The sequence below is a fragment of the Ammospiza nelsoni genome, chromosome 2, assembly GCF_027579445.1.
Source record: "Ammospiza nelsoni isolate bAmmNel1 chromosome 2, bAmmNel1.pri, whole genome shotgun sequence".
Taxonomy (NCBI): domain Eukaryota; kingdom Metazoa; phylum Chordata; class Aves; order Passeriformes; family Passerellidae; genus Ammospiza; species Ammospiza nelsoni.
In genome coordinates, this window is record NC_080634.1 from 89,916,327 (window position 1) to 89,935,778 (window position 19,452).

General features: G+C 42.1%; 1 protein-coding gene across 9 annotated transcripts in view; it reads left to right on the forward strand.

Annotated features, from left to right (window-relative positions):
* Positions 1-19,452, forward strand: part of MAP4K4 (mitogen-activated protein kinase kinase kinase kinase 4) — a 162,915-nt gene that overhangs the window by 123,350 nt on the left and 20,113 nt on the right. For 2 of the 9 annotated variants that reach the window (XM_059466320.1, XM_059466319.1), the window contains exons 13-23: positions 4,590-4,751; positions 6,849-6,935; positions 7,594-7,812; positions 11,071-11,232; positions 13,237-13,467; positions 14,393-14,499; positions 15,420-15,571; positions 16,261-16,358; positions 17,167-17,342; positions 17,735-17,855; positions 19,019-19,210. In XM_059466320.1, the coding sequence (XP_059322303.1) occupies positions 4,590-4,751; positions 6,849-6,935; positions 7,594-7,812; positions 11,071-11,232; positions 13,237-13,467; positions 14,393-14,499; positions 15,420-15,571; positions 16,261-16,358; positions 17,167-17,342; positions 17,735-17,855; positions 19,019-19,210 (1,707 nt within the window). The remainder of the gene's footprint in view (positions 1-4,589; positions 4,752-6,848; positions 6,936-7,593; positions 7,813-11,070; positions 11,233-13,236; positions 13,468-14,392; positions 14,500-15,419; positions 15,572-16,260; positions 16,359-17,166; positions 17,343-17,734; positions 17,856-19,018; positions 19,211-19,452) is intronic. The other 7 variants (XM_059466324.1, XM_059466323.1, XM_059466321.1 and 4 more) reach the window with 6 other exon arrangements.

Sequence of the window (19,452 nt, forward strand, 5' to 3'; positions counted from 1 at the left end):
TGTCAACTATGTAGGTGTTTAGCTAGTTTAAACAAGAAATCTGACCTGCTCCTGGCTGTTTTAATGGGATTCTGTGATTCTATTCAGCAACGTGGAGACAACTGCTGAGTATGAGAAGGCATTTGGATTTGTACTTGCAAAACTGAGTCTGGCTCAGGAAGCTAAAAATTGGCTGTGCTGGAATCCCATTCTCTGTGGACCTCCACAGTTCAGGATAGCTGCATTAAATGGTGTCTCTGTCCCTGGTTATGAGAACCTAAGATGGATGTTTTTGAAGTGGTAGCTTATAGCTACACTGGCAAGTAGTCCAGTCCTGTAGAAGCAGATTGTGGAGCACAATAATTAAAGTGCTGAGGACCTGAAGACTTCATGTGTTTAAAGACAGGAGGAATTCCTTTGGACTGGCTGAGGTCTAGACTCTGTGCCTGCTTGTGGTTGGAGTGCATCAGCCTTTTTAATTTCATCCAAAAGGTGTGGTTGGCACTCCAAGACATCTTCAGAATACGAAACAAAACTGGATAAGTGGAGATGTTTGGATGATTCACTTCAAAAGAGCACTCCTGATCTGAACCAAGATGCTAATGTAGGTGTACCTGCAGGCAATTTTTGCCAGGGCTTTATTTCTTTTACAGAAGGGGAGCTTATTCTTATCTACTTAATTTGAATTGCTTGCATCTTGGATTGGTACTGAGTAAGAAGTTCTACTTCTGGTTTATCTCTAGTGTGGACAAAGCAAAAATCTCTTTATTAATCTTGCCGATTCTCTTTCTAAGCTGATACCAGGCTACCTAATTCTTTGTGAAAGAAATAATTAATATAGGTATCATCAGTCTTCTTTTGAATATGAAATAGTAATAATACTTTAGGAATTTAAAATTAAAGGATCTGTATCTATCTTGAGCATTTCACTGTAGGAAGAAGGGCCTGAATTCATTGGTGTAGATGAACTGCCTGTGTAGTTGCATTGCCCTCTCCTGGTAAATTGTGCTCTACTGCATACACTTCCAGTTTGGAGATGTCAGGTTCCATTATAAGATCATTATTATTGCGCCCTAAAACCAGATAAGTAGCATGGGTATTGACACTGTATTTTCTTTGTGGGTTTTTAAAATGTTGTTTGCATAGTAAATGCCCATTTTGTGAAATGCAGTAATTTGAGGCAGTATGGGCTCTGCCAAAATTCTGTTTTGGCATGTCTGACATTTCTTTGGAGAGTTCTTGCTTTACTTTCTGGGTAACAGTTTGCTCCTTGGAAATAAGCTTTTCATCTGCAATGTGCAAGAAAGTTGGTAATACTGTACCAACTTTAGAAGATCTGCATATGCATCCCTAAGTTCGGGAATCTTGATCTATACCTGCTGTTTCTTGGACAGCAGTATTTTTTTTTTTGTAGTGCATGACCAAAAATTACAGTATCTGACAATTACACAAACTAAATTTAGAAGGCAAATTTTTATGTGTAGAAATGTGACATTGATTTTAACAAATGGTTTTTCCTGTCTCATTCCTGTCCTGTGGGCAGGCCTAAGGCACACAGTGATCAGGTTTGGTGTTCTCATGGAAGAGTTGCTAGAGCCAGTCAGGAAGGCAACCATGTGCCATCAGATGGATGCAAGAAAGTCAGTATAGGGCTGGCTCTGAAGCCACATTGGGTCAACTCAACTTGCTACAAACCACTTTTGACATTGCTTTGACAAGATGTGCACCAGGACCCGAGAGATGGTTGTCACTGTAGGTTTCCTCTCCGTGGGCGTGTTAAAAGTAAATTCCACTTCACTTATGACCACTGGTTTGATGCTGAGGTTTCAAAGGCCACATGCAAAGGAAGTGAAACCTTTATTATACATTTAGGACTGGGAATAAGAGGATCATGCAGTGTGTTTGTGCAGGCTCCTGCAGTGCTGGGTACCTCCCTTCCCACTCACCTGGCAGGAGGCTGAGACAGTGTCTGATGGGAAGGTGGAAGTGATGCTGAGAATCCTGATCTCCCTGCCTACTTTGGCACATAGACAGTAGCACATTTGTGAGATTTGTCTTAAATCCATTTTCCCCGTCTATTCCTTTGCTGGGTAATAAATATCTGCTGATGTGCTGAGTTAGATATCTGGATCAAGGTTTCATTAAAAATCTCATCTTTTGACAATTGACTTTGTTTTGTGCTGCCATGGGAAACTGGCTCTCTTAATCAGTTTGTAGCTCATTTTTCCTCATATTAAGTTCAGTTATTTATAATTATTGCTGAATACTTCTGAATTAATTCAAGAAGCGATGAATTTGCCCATCTTCCTTGTGGTGAGAATGATGCCATCCTGAGATCTGCAATATCCACTTAACAATGTCAACACAATATTGTTTGAGTTGATAAATGTGCATATTATATTAACCAGTCAGCAGTGTGCTGTCTCTTGCATCCTCAAGGCAGCAGAATTATAGTACTTCACGTCTTAGTTTTTCTTAAACAAAAGCCTGTCAGACTTGATTAGCCAAGAAGGACCTGAATATATTGACTTAAATGTAGCAATTGCTTGACACTGAGGCATATATTCAGAAATAAAAGTGCCTACTTAATCCTTTTACAGTGCTTAAAAAATGAAGGAGGGGAAGCAGTGAAACCTATGAAATGCACCGCGTGCCGTAGCTGCCTTGCAGCGCTTTTGCTATTTTTATATCTACATTCATTGAGGAGAGTTGGCTTAAGCACGAGTGAAAAGGCTGGTAAATGGATTTAGTTAGAAGAGATGCAAGAGCAAGGAAGCTGTGTTTCTGAAAAGATCCAGAAAGAAAGTGTGGGGGATAAAAGAGTTTGTCTTGTGGCACAGGAAGGTGGTAGTGAACCCAGCGTGATGCTGTGGGCCAGGGAAGAGGGCATGATAGTTACAGCGTGGGTGTGTTTCAAGTGGTCTCCAGGAAAGTCACATCTTCCCCCAAACTGTAGTTAATGAAAGAGAATTGGAAAGCAGCCTGTATTATTTAAGTGCTACTAATTGGTGGAATCACAGAATGGTTTGTGTAGGAAGGACCTTTAAAAACCATCCTGCTCTAACTTCCTGGCCATGGGCAGGGGACATCTTTCAGTGCTCAAAGCCCCATCCAGCCTAGCCTTGAACACTGCCAGGGATGAGACATCCACAATTTCTCTTGGCAGAAAAGCTCAGAAAACCCAAGAGCCATCTTTTTCCTCCCCCCTAGTATTTCTTCTCCACTGTCATGTCAGAACAGATTCCAGAAGATGGAAAGGCTGTTGGTATTTCAGTTCCTTCATAGTAATGCAGGAAAATGTTCCAAGCAGAGAAAGCTCATCCCACGAAGTAACACAGCAAGTGTAGATCAGCCTTTGCTTTTTCAGTTGAGCAAACTATGAAACTCACACCAGTAACTGGATTTGTGAACCCAAAGTAAAGCTTAGTGTGAGTGCTCTTCCTTGCTGGACTATTTAAAGTATCTTAACATAGACAAATCTGTGGCAGCTTTGCTCCAACAGGAATTTGGGATAGTATTAACCTGAACATAAATGTGATGACAAATAACCAATGTAGGTTTTCATTTTTGTTCTTGGGATTAAATTTGTGTGTGCTATTTTTTGGTTTAAATTTCTTCCATATTTTTTTTAGTATGTTGTAGAAACCTATAAAGAAAGTAAATGTAGTGATATTCCCAGTTGATGGTTGAACAGGAGACAGCTGGGTCTTTTGACACTTGGGCAGTTGTGGGAGGCTGCCTGGGATTTCGAGGTAGGTGGAGTAACTGGATGCTTATGCTGGAGTGCAGGAAGAATTGGTCACGACTACATGGGCATCTCAAATGTCTTCTCTGAAGTCATATATGGTGCTCCATAGACATAAATGAGTCAGTTCATGCTTTCTAGAGCTGTTTTCCAGGTTCTTTTCAGACTTGAGCACACCTAATCAGCACCTGTTTGTATTTGGGTCATGTGTGGAAGCTTATCTGTGTAAGTGTAAATCTTACACGTAGCTGCTTTTCCTCTTTTACATAAAGGTGCATTTGATGTTTTGGGAGGAGCTGAGGTGCTGTTGGCCAGCCTTCCTTCTCTCTTAGGCAAAGTTTTGGGCAGTGCATGAAATTAAGCTTGATTGTTGGGCCAACTGTACAAAATTCTTAGCAGACCAACTGTTTTAAGAGACAAGCTACTTAGGGAAAGTTCAGATAGTTGGCATTTGAGTTAGCTGATTTGGTAGGGCTGATCACTCCCTTTTGGCAGCAAGTAGGCTGTTGATGTCAAGTTGTCATCTCTTGAGTTCAACAGTTGTTTGAGGATTGGGGTTTGTGTTAGCCTTTTTTGAAGAGAGGAGTAAGTTTCCACACCTTGATTGTCAGCAAGAATATGGTACATGACATTTTGTGTGTGCATGAAGAAACCAGAGTGTCTAAGTGAGGTTGCTTCTAGGGATAGATGTGTGCTGGGTATGAGTTTGGTTTCCTGGTGGAGCACTTGCATAAACTGTTTTGTCACTCAGTTGCAGAGCTTGCTAGTCCTGGTAAATCCCGCTCTTCACCATAGAAAACAACCCCACCTCTTTCTTTGATAACAGCAAAAGTAAAACTCTGTGGTTTCTTTTCCCTTTTTGTAGCAACAAAGAAGAGAAAGGGAAGCTCGAAGGCAACAAGAGCGTGAGCAGAGGCGGAGAGAACAGGAGGAAAAAAGACGTCTGGAAGAAATGGAGAGGAGGCGTAAGGAGGAGGAAGAGAGAAGAAGAGCAGAGGAGGAAAAGAGGAGGGTAGAAAGGGAGCAGGTGAGTCCATGATACAGATATATGTGCAATATGTTTGTTTCTTCTAAATTCTAATTTAATTTTTAAAAAAGTAGTAAGCCTGAATCAGCTTAGAGGCAATGTAACACTAACTCTTTCATCTTTGTTGTTTTTGACAGCAAGTGCACTAACATAGGATTGTAGGGCTTTATGGAAAATTCTGGCAGCCTCAATATTGTCTCAAAAAAAGAAGTCTTGTTGCAGTACTCATTCTAAATTCAGTTCATGCCCCTGGGCTGGACTAAAATCACCAGAATTGGCAAAATCATGACTGGGACTGAAAACTGTTTCTAGGCTTGTCTTGCTGGATCAGTGGTTCTTGCAGGACATGCCCCTGATCAGAAGGCCTCCCAAGAGAAGGGTAGCTCTGTTGCGTGTCAACTTCTGGCACACAGAATTGGTCACTGGCATGAACTTTGTGTACTCTGAATTTGAGATGGAATCTTTGAGCTGCACAGGATTTTCCATCCTAAAACTTCAATATGCAATTTCCCTCTCTTATTCTGTTTAAAATCAGTAACGTATGCCCATTCAGGCAACAAGTATATCTTAAGTTATGCCAGTGTGCCCTTAATACATTGAAAGTACAACTGAGAAACTTGTTAAACTGTGAAATTCAGCTGCTATATTTATGCATGAAATCTGCATGTTTTAAAATCCTTTAATAACTTCAATCAGGGTGATAATCAGAGCAATACTTACTGTGCATGTACTGCAAAATGCTGATTGCAAATAAAGGGCCAAAATTTCTGTCCTAGAGGCTGATTGATTGTAAATTTCCCATTAACTTCAGGAATGCTGGGTTTGGCCTGACATACCTTAATTTTTTCTTACATAAATTCACTGTATTGAGATCACTGATGATTGTGTTACTGGGAAATTTTATTGTGTTTGTGTATGTTTCAAAGATTCTTGAGTCAAAAGGAGAGAAGACTAACCAATGGGAATAAATATATGGAAAATCTCTAATTACAGCATAGCAATTTGCTTTTGGGCAGACACCGGGTATTCCCCCAGCTGCTTTTTAAACTGTTGAAATGCTAATTACGCACAGTGCCAGTAAAGACAAATGGTTAATTGGTGTGGCCAAGCTGAACCACTCTGAATTTTTATTCTTTTTTTTAGAAGAAAAGACACGTTCCCTCTTAGAATTTTTGTTAACTCAAACTGTGGCTCAGCCAATGTGCGTAACAGCAGTATGGTGTATCTCATCAGTCTGTCACAAGACTTTCTATAACTCCCATCACTGTATCACTGATCCATTGATTTCTTTATGCATACACTGTAAATGTGTGCGTGTGCTTGTGTGTGTGCGCATGCACATGTTACATACTTCCATTAATTGCATGATAGGATGTTACCAGCTTGGGTTTGGTGCTTCTGAGTTGGAGTTCTTCTAGGGGTAGGTGAAGCGAGGGTTAATGTCTTGACCTGTTGAGGCTGCAGGTGAAGAGGTGGCTAGATGGCAAGACCAAGTGAGTTTGGTCTAATTTCTGTTTCCTGGTGGATGTTTGTTTGTGTCATAACCATCGCATAATTCAGCAAGGCTGGCAGTGTTTGCTCAGGAGAGGCTTCTGGTGAGGGCGGCAGGGGAGACTCGGCAGGGCAGGTCCCAACTGCACTTGGCAGAGCCCGTTTGGGGGAGCTTGCTCCAGCTCTGCCTACACTATGCCTGGCTCTAGCTGTTGCTAACAGTTCATCGCACCAGTGCAACACACTAATGTTTAATACAACTTGCATGTGACTTTGTATTGGCTGTGTTGAGTCAGACTTGCTGTGTTTTAACTTACCAAAACCTTCAAGTGCATTTTGCTGCTTCTTGAAACCACTTCCAAAATACATAAATGAGCACTGGCCTGTGCCGGCAACATTTGCAGGAGTGCACATTTCAGAACAGGAGGGGCCAAAATGTAATGCTCAGGAGGCAGAGCTTCCTAAATTGTTCTGCAGGCACTAATCCATCCTGAAGTGAGTTTCTCATAAAGCTGAACTGGGGAAGTAGCGTGTGGTGTTCCACCCAGGGGGTTCTGATGCATTCCTTTTGAATAAATTTATTGCTGGGTAATTTCTATGTGACAGGAGTATATCAGGCGACAGCTAGAAGAGGAGCAGCGGCACTTGGAAATTCTACAGCAGCAGCTGCTCCAGGAGCAGGCCATGTTACTGGTAAAGCACTGTATCTGTTTTGTTCAGTAGCTATAGGATCCATTTATCCAGCCAGTCCTAGGCTTCCCTCAGTCGGGCACAGCTGCACTGACAGTATGACAACAAAGGAGCTTGATTAAAAGGCCATTTATGCTAGTGTTGTGGGCTGACAGGCACATATGAGAAGTGCTGTATGGTCACACTGCTTTCTGGGCAATAAGAGGAGGCTTTATGTTAAAGTGGAACGGTTCTGGTGTGGTGGTCGAGTTTCTGAACAGACCTTGGCATTCAGTGAAGAACTAGAGTGCTTGTGTTGCAGATCAAAAGCACACATGATATGTAAATCCACCCCAGGATACAATGGCCTAGTGTTGGTCTAAATCATTGTTTTATGAACTTAACACTGGATTTAGTATAAACAACTCTTTTTTTCCCTTTAATAAAAATCAGTTTTGTTATAACTCTCCAATCATGTCAAGCTTAGCAGTACACTCATGACTTTCCCAACATAAGACACAAGTCATATGGGTCTAACTTAGCTCTTGGTTACACATTAACAATAAAACAAAGAAACAAACAAAACAGCAACCAGAAAGGTGCATTTTTAATGGGATTGGTAGGGACACATCCACCTTACAGTCAGTGTCATGTCTTGAATTCCTGCCCCGTTCTCTCAAAGGAATACAGATGGCGAGAGATGGAGGAGCACCGGCAGGCAGAGCGACTCCAGCGGCAGCTGCAGCAGGAGCAAGCCTACCTCCTGTCGCTGCAGCACGACCACAGGCGGCAGCAGCAGCAGCAACAACAGCAGCAGCAGCAGCAGCAAGAAAGAAATAAACAAAGCTATCATACCCCTGAGCCTAAATCCCACTATGAGCCTGCTGAAAGAGCGCGTGAGGTAAGTCGTGCTAGTGAAGAGGAGTCTGCTAACTGCTTCTCTGCCTGCTGCCATCAGCATGACTGCAGTTCTGCTACACCAAAGCACCACTCATAAGGAGTAGGATATTTTAACTGTTGGTTACTGGTTTCCAAGCCCTAGGCCAGCTTCTGAGTACTTCTGCTGCAATCACTGGAGTTCAGGCTTTTTGAGGTGTAAAAGTTGGAAAGAAGGTCTGGAAGGCTGCTGACTAAGGGGCCTGGTTTTGGAAGTATCATGTCAGGAAGTTGTATGTGTGCTTCATCAGACATGTTTTCTTAGGAACTGTTGGTCCAGAGGTCTGTGTCTCTGGCAAGTACTGGTGATTTGAAATTGAGAGGCAGTTGGAAAGCACAAACCTATGATGGATGTTAACACTCAGCACATGTGTACACATTTGGTGTTTTAACTTACACTTTTCAAAATTTCCTTCTCACGAGCACAAACCTGAATTTCATTAGTTTCATTTTTGAAATGTTAAGTATTCTTTTCTGAGATCACTAGGACTCTTTTGAAACTCTATGGTGCTGCCTTCTTCGACTTCAGGCACTTACAAGTTGATCTGAAGTGCTGTGCCTTTCAGTGAGTCTTCACTGGTCCATGAGTAACGTTGGTAAGCAAGTGAACACCTCTTTGATGTATATTTGGCTTTCTTTCAGTGATCTTATTCTTGTGTTTCCCTTGAGCACCATACTGCCCACAAACCACCAGACTGGGCAATGTTAGTCCAAGCTCTTAATGGCATTCATCACCTGCATGTGGGAACTAGGTAAATACATTTTGGAACAAGAACAGAAAATATATTCAGGCCTGCTAAACATGATAAAACAGCTTTTGGTTCAGCTTCATCCAGCAGGGCCTCTTAGTCTTTGAAGTACTATTGCTTGGGCTTGGTGGACGCAAACTCATTTTATTCTAGATGCTGTTGTCCAGGTTCTTAATAAACTATGTTTGTCCTATCTCATCCATTCTGTTTGATGGTTGAAGTATCTGATGTGTCTTTCTTACTTGGAAGAAGTTCAGACTTGTCTGGTATGGGATGGTGCAGACATGGAACCTGCCCTCTTGTCCTTGTTGCATGCTCTTGGCCCACCTCAGTGAAAGCATTGCCAGTCTAGCACTTCTGTCCAGCCTGAATGCTGGTTGGAATTTAGAGGGATGCAGAACTGTATCTGCTTAATTTTCCTTTCAGAGCTGAAAAGGTGAGAAAAAGATTTAAGTGTTCCATCCTTTAGGAGAACCACTGACTCAGTTGTTTTTCCTGTTGTAGTCTTTCTTTTGTGATTGCTCTAGCCCAAAAGAGTAAAGACAGAAAAATTGATTGGTAGTCAGATCTTCCCAGAGATCATTGTGTAATAGTCTTTTAAAAAAATGTGATAGAAGTATAGCCATAAGGTCTTGATACCCGGCAGTGGGAATGGCACAATTTAATCCTAGCAGCAGGCATTAACTCTGACATCATTCCTTACAAAAAACAGTGAATTGGAATGAGTTTTCTGTGCCTCATACTTTCAGCCATACTGCTCTCCAGAAAAAGTGTCCACCTACAGAGATGCTGATATTGGGATGGTAAGGTGAAGTGGACTGACCTTCCTGCCTGGCAAAGTTTATTGGTGATTAGTTTTCTTTCCTCATTGCAGTAGCAGCGAGGATATAAGGAAAAGGAATTCTAAGTAAGATTGCATTGGGAAACAGCAGGAAGATTACAACTTAATGTCACTTCCAGGTACAGACAGTCAGATGACTGGAATAGGAACTGTTTCTGTCCAGGAATGTATTCTATCTCCTTGCCACTTGTCTGGTTTTGAGGACATGTCGCTCGTGCAGTTTATGTGCTTTGTAGAAGAAATTTCCTATAATCTACAGCTAGAGATGTGAAAACCTGTTGCTTCAGACAGAAAGACTTGAGGCTTTTCCTTATTCTATTCATAACAAGGAGTCTGGCCTGTTTTTTAGACTTTAAAGAATGCCTCTATGAAGTTGAACACGATGGTGAAAATGATTGCATGGTGAAGATGCTTGCCTCCATTATTGTTGCACTCTTCCCAAGACATGGTGTGTTTTGTGTAGACCTTAACAGAAACTTGTCTGCTTGTCCCTATAGGCAACCTGGTACTATCCTCAAATTTCGGAATGCAGAGGCAGGTTGGGTTTGTAGAGGAGCCCACCTGAGGCGAGGAGTCTGGAAACTTGCCTGTCTTCTGGAGGCCAGTCTCTCCAGACCATCACTCCTAGGGAACATTAGGAAATCATCCCAATACTGGTTTTGTGCTCTGGGCACAAGGGCTAAAGCAAATTAAATCATCCCAAGCTCCTGTTTGATCTTTGGTGCTTTGATAAAATACTGTGAGTTTAGCATTCCTCAGAGGTAGCTTACCTGGCACATGCTGCCTTGGTTCTGGCAACAGACTTTCTTAGGAAATGAGAGGCTGTTTCCTTTCTGCCTGTAGCCTCCCTCCATCTCTTGTCCTTCATACCTCTCACTTTGTTGTCAGTGTTGTGGCCTTGATAGAGGTGACATTTCTGCATGGGGACCTTGCTTCATGGTCTGCTGAGGACTGAGCACATTCTGATTTAGTCTTCCCCTCAGCAAGCTCTTGAGGTTAACATAAGATCAATTCTACACCTTCTTGAGAACAGGAAACAAACTGATGGCACTGTCCTCTACACCCTTTGAGTTTGTGCTGAGAGTATTTGATAAGAGAGATAAGATCTACACTTTTGAGCCTGAAGCTGAAGAGACTCCAGTGTTACCTGATAGAGAAACATCTCCCGTCTCTTCTTCTGTTGCTGAAGAGAGAAGCACAGGAAAGCAGATAATCCAAAACCATTGCTTGCATAAGGTGGGCAGCTCAAGTAAGGGATAGCAGTGGGAAATACTTTTATATTGTAAAGTTGTTTCTGTTTAGGTATATCTTTTTTATTATCTGTAAGGAAAGTACTGATGGAAAATCAGTCTAGGCAGAAAGAAGGCCCATAATGGTCTTTCATCATATCTCACATCTTGCTACCTCCTGTGTCTCCTCTCTCCCTAGTATGGATTATCCATATTGGCCTACTTGGAACTTTGGTGGAGTTCACTCAGTGTACTTGCTGGCAAAAGTGGTAGGGAAAAAATCCTGCCAAACCCCAAATATATTTGCTTTCTTTGTAGTAAAGAAAAGGTGGTGCTCCCCTTTGTATTTCTACTGTAATTGGTTTTACTGACTCAAGGCTTAACCTCCATTTATTTTGGCTTAGGTGGAGGAGAGATTTAGAAAAACTAATCAGGGCTCCCCTGAAGCACAGTCTAAACAGATGGGCAAAGTGTTGGAGCCACCAGTGCCTTCAAGATCAGAGTCCTTTTCCAATGGAAACTCAGAACCTACTCAGCCTGCCCTGCAGAGGCCAATGGAGCCCCAGGTAAGTGCCCAGGAAAATCTTGGTGAGCCTGCAGGGAATGCAGAAGTCCTAACGTGTTTCCTTCAGATTTGCAGATCTTTGCACTTAAAAAGCCTTTTGTAAAGGGTAGTACTATTACACAAAACAGCTTATTGTGTAGATTTGCTCTTTGTCTATTTTTGCTTTTTTTGTTGATAAATGGATTTGTGGGTTTGGTGTATTTTTTTGGTTTGGGTTTTTTCATGTTAGAGCTAGACTGGAACTGTTGTACCCCATTATTATCTGTGCAGCAGTGACACAGTGGGTTAAATGCTGGTGGCAGTTGCAGAGCATTTTGCAATTCAGAATTTGCTCTGTGCAGGGTTTTTACTACTAAAAAGGATGCTCAGGAAAAAAGTGCACTTGCTTGGTTTTTAAAATTCTTGCCAAAAAAAGCTAACTAAACAAGTGGGTTTTAGCAGTGTGAGCACTGTTTCAAAGAGTTTGCAAAACATGTCTAAGAAAAGCAAGTTTGTTGTCAGTAGGCCTGCAGTTGCTAAATAAAACTCTGTACCACCCCTGGAAAATCAAGAAGAGGTTGAAACCACTAAGCTGCATGGTAGCCATTGTTCTTTTGTTTTCTAACCAAGAGCCTTCAGATCTTGACACCTGATCCCATAGGAGTTATGGCATGAATTGAAAAAATAACCTTTGTCTAAAAGTTAGCCATAGCCTATGAATTCTGAGCAGTTTAGGTATGCTAAATTAAACTGTAGAGTTCTGCATTTAGTTCCTCTGTTTCCATGCAGAATTTTCATAAAGTCTGTTGATGACAGTGCAAGCTAAAACCATCCCTGATTGTGACTAGGTATTGCCACTCTTTTGGACAACAGGAGAATTTGAACAGACGGAAGAGTGGGAGAAATCAGGACAGAACTTCATCTCTTGCTCATTATTTCCTGGCTTTTATTCAAACCTCTATGACTATTTCAAAATATTGGACTTGTATCTTCATACTCTGTGCCAGTTACTTTTAAAGTCTGTGTCTTTCACTCTTATTAAGGGTAATCAGGCTCTTCAACAGCTGTGTGTATTAAAATTGAGGAAATAATAATAACATAAAAACAAATACAGCCAGCCTACTGAAAGTGGGACTGAAAGCAAAGTTTTGCTTAATCATTAGGAGTGAAAACAGCATGTTCCTCAGTTGTGACTTTTCCTCCTCCTTAGTTTCAGAAATTAACTCTGAAACACAGGCTTAAGCACAAAGAGGAAGTAGGCTGAAGGGAATATGGATTTCAGTGGGAATCCTAATGGAGTTTTAACTCCTTAGTCACTGTTATGCCTTCTTAGTGTGTGTAATTGAATATGTGTGCATGTAAATGTGTGTGTGTGTACTTTGTGTATAAATATGTATATATGTACAGTATATGGTACATATATGGTGTAAGTATAATATGCATTGTACATATGTATACTATATACAATATATATTATGTTTTTTTTATATATATTACAATAACTGTAAAGGAATAAAGGCTTTGTGTCATGGTCTTTCTCCAAAAGTTTCAAGCTGTATCCAGTCCCTGAATTTGTTAGAAAAAGTAAATGTCTGTTGGTTTACCCAATTTACAGCATTCTTTAATTTGGTACATTGCTCCAATTGGATGTCCACTTCAAATTTCCCAGCCCACCATGAGACCTGGCCAAAGCCCACTGAAGACCAGGGAACAGAAGCTGACTTGTGTCTTGAGTGGCCTTTGAGTTCAGGCTCATGGTGCAGATATTGGATCCCCTTTCCCTCTGGGCACCAGTGTACGTGTGTGTGGAGAGCGCATCACACAGAAATTGCATATGTGCTGTATTTTCAGTCTGTTACGTTCCTTGGGCGCTTGCCTTGCTTTTAAGTGCATCGATTCCACCCCACGCTTACCTAATGCCATAACCAATTTGTCTCTGCCTGCCCCACCTGCCTTTATTCTGTGTTAATTGGAAAGCCGGTTATACTGAGCGCATTGAATGTTTTATGTTTTGTTTTCTTGTAAGGTACAGTGGTCCCATCTGGCATCTCTCAAGAACAATGTTTCCCCTGTCTCGCGATCCCATTCCTTCAGTGACCCTTCTCCCAAATTTGCTCATCACCATCTTCGTTCCCAGGACCCATATCCACCTTCACGCAGTGAAGTGCTTAATCAGAGTTCTGACTCTAAGTCGGAGGTACCCGACCCCACCCAAAAGGCTTGGGCTAGATCAGACAGTGACGAGGTGCCTCCAAGGGTAAGGAGTAGAAAGACAGATGTGTGCTATTTTTTTATTATTAATTACAGTTTTCTTAAGGATGTGATGCCCTGGGCACTGGGAAGACCGTGCCCTTGTGCCAGCACTGGTAACAGTATTTTGGAAGGCAGTTCTTAATGTAGGTATTCAGTCAATGGGTTAATGATAATCAACCTGAAGTACAATATTGAAGCTTCATATAAAATTGGTAATTATTTATGGAATGCAGCTATTTTAGAGAAACAATTTATTATGCAAAGTTAACAAATAATTACCATATTCAGGAAATAATTCAAAATATCCCTGAGGTTATTGCTCAGAGTTAATATTCCTCTTCATCGGTTTGTAACCCAAACTATGAATCATACACTTATTTAAAATTAAGATGGATCTGAACAAAAAGGAAACATTCAATATATTTCCTCCTCCTCTCCCCCTTCCATCCCCCCTCCCATCCACTGGGATTTGCTTCTTCTGAGTATATTCTTGCTCCCCCCCACCAGTCTTTGCCTTCTGCTGATCCATTCCCGGGCATTTGTTTGGTTCCCTTGAGCTTATTCTCCTAATTCTCATGCTGTTTCAGCAAATTGCTTTGTGCCTCCCCTGCTTCAGTCAAAATGCCATATTCTTTTCAGATGTCTCAGTAGTTGGGAGGGTAGCGGGGTGTGTACATGTTCGTGTGATAACCATTAAACGCTATTTAATGTTAAGACTAAACATCAAGTTCTATTCAAATTCTGAACAGCATCACAGCTAAGGCTTTTGGCTTTGTGGGTGTTTGTTCACTGCTTTTGGTCATTGATGCTAGCTTGTACTTAAAACATGTTGTTAAGATCTTAAGAATATATTTTGTGGCAGGAGAAGTTTTATCGTCCTGTCCCGTCTGTCCTCTTCACGGGTTTAACAGAACCTTTTTTCTCCCAAGGTACCTGTGAGAACAACGTCCCGATCACCAGTCCTGTCCCGCCGTGATTCCCCACTGCAGGGCACTGGGCAGCAAAATAACCAAGCAGGTCAAAGGAATTCCACGAGGTTTGTAAGCCTATGTGTCCTTGCTTTTCTTGAATTGGAAGGAAAAGGCATATGGGAAGCCAGGCATTTCCAGACAGCTTTTGGCAATGCTTGTAGGATGTGAAAGGAAGATGGTGTTAGATCCCTTTTCAGTAATGATTGATTTCTCTTGATGTGGCACATGTGTCAACAAATGCTGACAAAATTTCTTCTTTCCTCTTTTCATTTGAGTTGCCTACCCTGTAATTTTTGCAATAATTTCAAATACCCTTCAAAGTTTGGAACAAATGTGGTTGTTTATGAATATCTTGCCTTTTGGTGCAACAGGGAATACCTTGGGGATTACTGGCAGCAGGAGGACTTGTAACATCTAAAGTGAAGAGAGCTCAGAAATTTTCTGGCCTCTTAGCCAGAACCAGATTTTAAGAGGGGGAAAAAGCCTCCCTCGGCTGTGACACAGAGCATCCAAGGTCAGGAAGGGGGAGGAGGGAGCTGGCTCCTGAGCTCAACAGAGCAGCATGGGCAGGCCACCATGGAATTAGCTCACTGGATAGGGGTGAGGATATTCTGGTGTTCTTTTTGGTTTGTGTTTAGTGTCTAGGACACTTCTGATGCAAATTTAAACCTGCTGCATGCAGGCTGAGAGAATTGTCCACTTCAGGTTATATACATAAGAAAGGCAGGTAGATAATTCCAAACAAAAGGAGTAGCTTATACCCACTTAAACTTTTTTTTGACCATCATAAATACGGTAATAGTTATTTCAAACGGAGCTGATGCCTGGGTTGTGAAGCATTACTGATGGCCTGATCTCAGTATTAGAGTGTTCTTTCATTTGAGTTATTAGCAAAACACTGAGAGAGAGTGATGCTTCAGTTTAGAGCTGGGAATCTGGGGCTGAAGTGTGTGTGACAAAGAGTTTCTTTCCTCCCTTGATACAGCAATATAGAGCCTCGTCTGCTGTGGGAAAGGGTGGAGAAGCTTGTACCAAGGCCAGGCAGTGGCAGTTCTTCTGGCTCAAGCAACTCTGGCTCACAACCTGGCTCCCACCCTGGCTCTCAGAGTGGGTCTGGAGAGCGGTTCAGGATGAGATGTAAGTCCTTCTCCTACCCTCTGTAACACTGTGTTTCTAATTTGATGACGCTGTGAAACACTCAGTAATTAAAGATGATAACCCTCACAGGGAACTACCTTTGAACATGCAGTGTCAGAGTTGGGTTGGCTTTCTGTACCCTCTTGGCCCTATATCCTTGCTTGGGAAAGGTAGCAGGCACAGAAATCGTTGTCAAACTGTTTGTTTCATTGTTCTTGAATTCACATCCAGGCACTGCTGCACTTTCCTATGTGCAAACAGCCCAGTCTCCATGCCCTCACAGCTCCCTCCCTTTCTTATGTGTGCAAGAGCACATTCTGATACTTGGTGGTTGTTGACAGCATGCAGACTGCCATGGATAGGTCTCAGCTGGGCTACACTGGATGATGATGGAGGTTTTCCAGCTTGTGGCCACACTTGGCTCTTTGATTTACGATTGTTGTGACCGTTTACTTTGGCTTCAGACATAGGTCAGTTGCACCTATACAAATCAGAGCTTATGGTGTTTTTTGTATAGTCCTTCAGGGACAATATAGTAGTGAACCAGTGAAACTTAGGTCTTGTGGTCAGACACCCTAATAGTCACCTCCCATGTCTTCCTCACTCCAGAGTGAAGTAAGAAAACATGCTTTAGCTCCCTGCTTAATCTGCTTTGTTCTGTGTTCCTTTTGGTGTCTTGGCACGTGCAGCATCATCCAAATCAGAGGGTTCGCCATCACAGCGCCATGAAAGTGCACCTAAAAAGCCTGAAGAGAAAAAGGAAGTCTTCAGACCTATCAAGCCTGCTGTAAGTTGCATCCTCCTCCCCTGTCCTCCTTCTTTTTAAAGTAGATTCACAAAAAGTACACTGAGAGCTTCCTTCAGTGCCATTGGGGTGAACATCAGCTGTTGATGTTGATCAGCTGGGTCTGGCAAGCATGTTCTGGGCTGTGTAATTGCCTGTGCACATCAGTACTGCAAACATTATATTTTGCACTGCTTCTGGGATTTATTTCTGCTCTCTGGATTTCTTCCTTCCTAATCCATGCCTTTCTCTCTTTCAATCTTGTGCTTCCTTCCTGGGGCTGGACCAATGATCGTGCATTTGATCTGAATGTGCCAATGCTGGGCTGAATGGTGCAGGGCGAAGTGGTAAGACCTTACATTTTTCCTGCTTTCTGTGAAAGATTTCTGACATTTTCTACATCTGGCTGCTATTACAATTGATTACAGCTCTGTGTCCAGTTGTATCTTGGGAAACTCGTTGGTTTTTCACAGTATTTCTATCTTTCCTTGAAACTTTCTTCAGTAGCTATATCTCTTATGATACTGCAGTTAGTCATAAATCAGGATGGTTGGGTTTCAAGAGTATGCATATTTTTCTATGATATGGCAAGACCCCCTTAGGTTGGCTCTTCTGGTGTATGAATTTATGAGAAAGTGAGTTTTGGTAACTGTTAGGAATGAGTAAGTCAAAGGAAACAGTACTGCTGGGGCAGTGGAAACACAGAAGTGAACAAACTTGGACACTAATCCTGTGGGTTTGTCTTGCAAACTTTTCTTCTCTCTTACTTGCAACATCATTTTTAACATTTTTTTCTTCCCTCTCCCAACAGGATTTAACTGCACTGGCGAAGGAGCTGCGAGCAGTGGAGGATGTGCGACCTCCACATAAAGTAACGGATTACTCGTCCTCGAGTGAGGAGTCAGGGACAACAGATGAGGAAGATGATGATATGGAACAAGAAGGAGCAGATGAATCTACTTCTGGACCTGATGATGTCCGAGCAGTGTTAGTCCCTCTATCAGTGTTTTGCATCTGTTTTGCCTTATGGGGGATTGAAGGAAATGGACGTTAGCATTTTGGCTTGTATGTTAGTTCTTTCAGATTGCTGCAATCCATGAGCAAGACATAGCAGCCTCATATGTTCATATATTCAAACACTAAAGATAGTCTTCTCAATGTCCTTTCCCTCTTCTCCCATCATTTGTTCCAAAACAAGAAACTGTTCAACAATATCTTGCCTTTTTTTTTTCTTAGAGAGGCTTTTCTAGGCAGCTCATGTAAATATTCCACTCTGGCTATAATACAAATTAGTTCTGAGTATGCTTTGATGCAGGCCAGTGACAGCCAGGGCACCAGTGCTGTTGTCTCACTCCACTTATTTCTTGTCTAACAAATAGGTCAACGTTGAACTTGAGCAATGGTGAAACAGAGTCAGTAAAAACCATGATTGTCCATGATGATGTGGAGAGTGAACCTGCCTTGACTCCTTCTAAGGAGGGCACCTTAATTGTTCGACAGGTATTGCTTTTCCTTCCCTGCGCAGTGCTGCACCCTTTCTGTGCTCATTAACCCACTCGCTCATTCACCCATGCTGTTTCTACATTATATTTGTTGTTCGTATTATCAAGATGCAGCTGTAGAGAATTTCAGAGCAGCAAGATGTCTGATGCATGCAAAGAGGAGAGTAGCCCTTCACCCTTGCTTCTGTTTTGCATGCTTTCCAGTGACACTCATGGCAGCACCATGCAGAGTATCTCAAAGTCTGTGGGAGAGAAGGGTAGAAAAGCTGCAGATATGTGGAGCAAGTACCTGGAGGAAAAACTTAGTTTTAGCACAGAACCAAATCTGTGTCTCAGGAGTGAGGCTGGGGGGGAGCTGGGGTGGGAGCACTCAAGGTTTTTTAAAATTGTTTTGAACCTGTAGTTTAGGGCATACAGACCACTTAGATGACATACACACACATGTACATGCAAATTCACACAACAGTTGGTGTGGGGAGAAGTAAAATAGGTCGTGAGGCAGAGAATGTGGACAGAGTAGAGTGCTGTGTTGTTGCCTTTGATTCTGAAAATATTGTATTCTTGTGCCTCTGAAACATAATGGTTCCCTGTTTTTAAATGAGCCTGTGTGTTAATGAGCGTGCTAGCTTATAGGAGTTTCCTCAGTAATCGCATTTCTGAGTTTCACAACTGAATGCCAATTTCTTAACTGAGTCCTCTTATTTGAAAATTAAGATTTCATGGTTATTGTTTGAAATAGTTAGCTGAAGGGATTCTCCAGAAAGTCCAAACTGCTATCTGCATAGCTTCTAAGTTAGTTTTAAACAAAACAATAGGGAAAAAAATCATCACCCCACCCCCAAAAAATGTGCTTGTCCCTGTTGTGGTGTTGGACTTGGCAGCACAGTTGCTGTTCTCTTAATTTGTGGAACTGGCTGTGCAAGTCAACCACATGAACCAGGCATTTGCCTGCTGGTGGGAATTTCATGAATTCTAGTAGCTCTGCCCACTTTCCCTTTCCATGCAGGCATCAAAGCACAGATTAGAAGCTTTTTTAAAAAATAAAAAACTAAAAAAATAAGTGAAAAGGTAGGAAGTGAGGGAGAGAAGGAGAGAGGTTGTTAGGGATATAGACTTTTAAGCAGCACTTGAGCAAGACAAGTGTGCCTGTTTTTTCTACAGAGTACAGTTGACAAAAAGCGTGCCAGCCATCATGAGAGCAATGGCTTTGCCGGTCGCATTCACCTCTTGCCAGATCTCTTACAGCAAAGCCATTCCTCCTCCACTTCCTCCACCTCCTCCTCCCCATCCTCCAGCCAGCCGACACCCACCATGTCCCCACAGACACCCCAGGACAAGCTAACTACTAATGAGGTATGTCTTACACCACAGCTGGCTGCTTTCATAGGGTTATAGCAGCATTGCCTAGTAGCTAGTTTGCAAAGGAACTCCAGCCAATCTCCCCTGCTTTTTTTTTCTGTCACCTTTGTTCCCACCTCCCAAATAACACATTTCAGTTCTGTGTAAGAAGCCCTTAACTCTAGAGCAGTCCCACGCCAAACTTGCCAGTTTACTATTTTTGCTTCCTTTTAGTGAGTCATTAATTGCATGGCGTT